This window comes from Gouania willdenowi, chromosome 7, assembly GCF_900634775.1.
Source record: "Gouania willdenowi chromosome 7, fGouWil2.1, whole genome shotgun sequence".
NCBI classification, from domain to species: Eukaryota; Metazoa; Chordata; class Actinopteri; order Blenniiformes; family Gobiesocidae; genus Gouania; species Gouania willdenowi.
In genome coordinates, this window is record NC_041050.1 from 3,239,180 (window position 1) to 3,243,510 (window position 4,331).

At 41.0% G+C, this 4,331-nt stretch overlaps 1 protein-coding gene across 1 annotated transcript; it reads left to right on the forward strand.

The window, feature by feature from the left end:
- Positions 1-875: 875 nt before the first annotated feature.
- On the forward strand, positions 876-3,749 carry LOC114467506 (N-acetyltransferase family 8 member 3). The gene is made up of 2 exons (XM_028453853.1): positions 876-955; positions 3,025-3,749. The coding sequence occupies exons 1-2, from the start codon at positions 922-924 to the stop codon at positions 3,747-3,749; spliced, it is 759 nt and encodes a 252-aa protein (XP_028309654.1). The 5' UTR covers positions 876-921.
- Positions 3,750-4,331: the final 582 nt, after the last annotated feature.

Here is a 4,331-nt window from a genome sequence, read left to right on the forward strand (position 1 = left end):
CTGATTTAAGACCAGTTATCATAGGAGTACATAGTTAACCTTTATTAGGTTATTTATTTCAGGCTCAGTAATTGTGATTAATTGTAATTTAACTTTAGTAAATGAGAACATAATTGTAATTGACTTTCCTGAAGATAAAAAAAATAGTCGTTATTTTATTGTATTTGGAAAAAATGGTGGTCATTGTAAAACTAATTGAATTGTAATTTTTCCAATTACAATTCAACTACAATTATATTTTTATAGGATTTTCATGTCAATCAAAATTAAATTTCAATTACAACAGCAACAGATTTTTTAAAAATACAATTACCAATATAAGTATGCCATAATTGTAATTAATCATCAACTACGTAATTCCAATTATAATTGACCCCAACCCTGGTCGTAATGAACTGGATCCACAGTTGATTCCTGACAGGAAATCCATAGAAACCTTTAAAAAAAAAAAAAAAAAAAAAAGACATCCACCTTTAACAGCTCAGAGGGTAGAAGAGGCTAATGAGAGCTTTTTATTCCTGGAAAGTGCTTTAACTTTACATTCTGCTCAGTTTTCTGACCTAATGTATTCAGTCTGAGCCTATTCTCCCTTAGAAATCAAGACGTAGACTTCTTCAATCTGTTGCCTGGGCTCATTTAGAAACCTGTGCACAATTAAAAGTGTGTGTTCAATTGATTTCACCTGAATTCAAAGCAACAACTATTCAATCTGTGTCAGTATTTTTTACAACAAAAAAAAAGCCACATTTCTTTTAACAATAACTTGAGCCATTTAAGGTCTGCAGTGTGTAGTTGTATGGAGGTAAGGCATTGCCCCCCCTGATTTTTATCCCTTTTGTGAATGGCTGATTATCCCAATCTGAAGCTTAAGTCCAGGGGGAACAGCGGCACTAAGAGCTTCAGAGTCTGAGCGAGAGACGAATGGAAGCAGTCGGCATGGCCCAGAAAAACAACCGTAAGTTTGACGCTCTTGTTATTTCCTTCAGTCTTTTTTTTTTTTTTAAAAAGCGCTCGTGTTGATTGTTGAGGAAGACTTTCTGCAAAGACGGGAGGAGTGTGAGTGAATGGCACTACTAACATGCCTACATGACACGCTGATCATTTCACCGCCCGCCGCCACAGACCTTTGATTGTTGCTTCGGCTTTCACACCTCGCGCTGTTATCACTGAGTGAACTTTAGGTGCGATTGTTCTGCTTCCCAGATTTAGAGCAACTTCCTGACATTATGGTTTTATGATTTTATCTGCCTCCACTTTTCTTTTTGGTGGGAAGAAACAGTAAAAGCTGGAAGAAATAGTAACTCTAAATACATATTATGAAGAGAACTGGTTCTAATGATTCTCTCCACGTGTTTGCTAAACACAATGAGACCATTGAGTAATCCATGAGGAATTCCTGATTGCGACACCAGGCGGATTAGCCTCGCTGAGCTCTCCTCCTCTCCCACCAGGGCTGGGGTTAATTCTAATTGTAATTGTGTAATTGATAATTTGTTACAATTACGCCATAACTATAATTGTAATTGCATAGTTATTTTGCCTTTGTAATCTTCATTTAATTGTGATTGTAATTGGCATAAAACTGGGGAACCATGTTACAGTTCTATGGCTTACACACAACTCAACTCAACTTTATTTATATATCGCAAAATACAACAGTCATCTCAAAGCTCTAAACAATGTAAAGTTCATAGTAAAAAAGAAAGAACCCAACAAAATCCACATGAACAAGAATTGAGCAACAGTGGGAAGAAAAAACGTCCTTATTTTCATGAAGAAATCTCCAGGAGAACCAGGTTCAGAGGTGGCAGTCATCTGCCTCCACTGGTTGGGGTTAGTGGACAGAAGACCAGCGGGAATTTGATCCAGGCGGTGATGGAGGCATTTTCCTGGCAGTTGTTTCAGTTGGTTTAATTGGACTGAGTTTTAAAATATGTTTAATATCAAGTTTTCCTACTACCTGTGAGTGAATCTTCACACCCCCAAGAGCAATTATCAAGGAGAGGCTGGTTCAAATCTTGTCCTGCACAATGGCTGTAACTTTGACTCTAAATAAATAGTTCTTAAATCCTCAATGTATTAACGTAATGCAGATAATTCCCAAGAATACTGCCTACAAATATCTAAACTTTTGGTTCTGTGTACAAACTTGTGTTCCACGTGCTTTGTTGCGGGAATGCAAATTTGTAGAGCCGTAATTCAAGTGCAGAGGTGAAAGTAACGCATTACAAATACTCACATTACTGTACTTTAGTTGCTTTTATCGGTGCTTGTGCAGTTATGAGTATATTTCTGAATCAGTCATTTTACTTGTACTTAAGCATGATTTAAAAGAAGTAAAGTAATTTGTTACATTTCTAGACCCAACCGTTACTGAGTAAATTATTGTGTTTTTGTTTTAAAATGATCAACGGACATTGTGAAACTACAAAAAGTGAAATGACCAGACAACAATCAAATGCATCACATCATAGTCGACTAATCAGATTAAACGTAATGTACGGCGCCAAAACAACATTGGTTATTTTCTCAGTTTTAGAGTTCATAAATGTAGCTATACTTAGAGACTGATCATGTTTTTATTTAAAAAGGAATTGTACATTTTGACAAACCTAACCCTAACCATTTTATACAGATGCCTTTGTGGAAAATAAATTAAGTTCCAGTTGTACAAGATTTGGTCTCTTCCTTTTTAAGTTTCTACATGAGATGTTTACTGTACGCAAGGGAACCGTGGTAAGGTTTATTACCAACAATAAACGTGAAGGGGGTGAAAGTAACTAGTAACTTTTAATTTGAGTCATTTTTAATTGAGCTACTTTTTCCCTGTAATTGAGTATTTTATGTATGACTACAGTACTTATATACAGTATCAATACTTTTTACAACTCTGTTTAATTGTAATCGGAAAAAACTGACTATCACCATAATTGTAATGAAATTGTAATTGAACATGGATAATTGAAAATGTAATTGTAACTGAAAAACGTAATTGACCCCAACACTCTTCTCTTCTCTCTACAGTTCAATTCTCCATCCGTGAATACAGGCCCACGGACCAGTACGCGGCCGCCGTACTGTTCCGGGATGGGATACTGGAGCACGTGTACCCGGCCTTTTTCAAAGCCATGAGTCACCCCGACCACGTTGGTATCGCCCTGAGCGTGTCTATGGCGGGCTACGTGCTCGGGGGGAGCTCCTACTTCCAGGGGTTGCTCTTCGGCAGCGCCTGGGCTGGCCTCATTTATTACTGCTGCTACGACATCTACGAGGGATACATGCTCAGAAGACTTGGCGCAGACATGGCCGACATTAACGCCACCTACCTGCAAAACCCAGATAACGGCTTCTGGGTGGCGGAGGCCGACGTGGGCGGGCAGGCCAAAGTGTTGGGGATGGTGGCGGTGACGGGCAAGAGGACGGAGGAAGAAGGCGAGAGGTTTGACGACTGGAACGGCGGCGTGATCGGTGAAGACGGAAGCTACGGCGAGCTGTCTCACGTAGTGGTGGCGTTCCCGTCGCGCCGCAAGAGCGTCGGTTCTGAGCTAATGCGGAAGGCCATGAACTTCTGTAAAGAGCGCGGCTTTTCCCGCCTCACCCTGGACTTGAGCTCACCGCAGAAAGCCGCCATGTCCATGTACCAGAAGCTGGGCTTCGTTCAAACGGCGTCCCATTCGAACACGCACGCTAACCTCTTGTTCTCCAAGCTAGCCAGAATTACTGTGACGCGTATGGAGAAGGTCCTTTAAAGAGTAACTAAACCCCTGCTTTCTGCTGACCTGCCACTAGGGGGGAAATTCAAAGAATGCCTTGATTATGGGCTGAAGTAGATAAAACACGCCCAATCAGGCAGCTGGTCAGCGCTGCACAGTGAGTTCACGGCTGAGCTGTGTGTGTCACTACAACCACACGCACACACAATAAAAGCTTACCCATGCACACATAACGCCTCAAACACTATATCACTCACGGACAAACAGCCTTGCCCACCATGAACCCTAGAAAAACCACCTCACACATATAGCAACAAGAAGTACACGCACGTTTACGCACAAACAGAGACAGATGGGGATACACACACATAATGTGCCTGTACATGCACACGTAGCTTGACCCTCTGATTAGCGCAGAATCTGCTTTTATAGAAGCACAAAGTCAAAAACATCACCGTTGCAGAAAATAGTTCCGCACTGGAGCTGTCAATCGATGCTCACCGAGGGCTGTGATTGGAGGAAACCCTCCTTCCTCCTTCAAGCTTTTATAGGAGGGGCGGGGCCAACAGTGAAAGTTGGTGACACACGATGATCACAAATAATCTGTCGCAGCCAATT

Excerpts from the sequence above, each read along its gene's own strand:
- LOC114467506 (XM_028453853.1), top strand. The coding sequence starts at position 922 with ATGGAAGCAGTCGGCATGGCCCAGAAAAACAACC. Across the intron at positions 956-3,024 it reads CATGGCCCAGAAAAACAACC|TTCAATTCTCCATCCGTGAA; the intron begins GTAAGTTTGACG and ends TTCTCTCTACAG.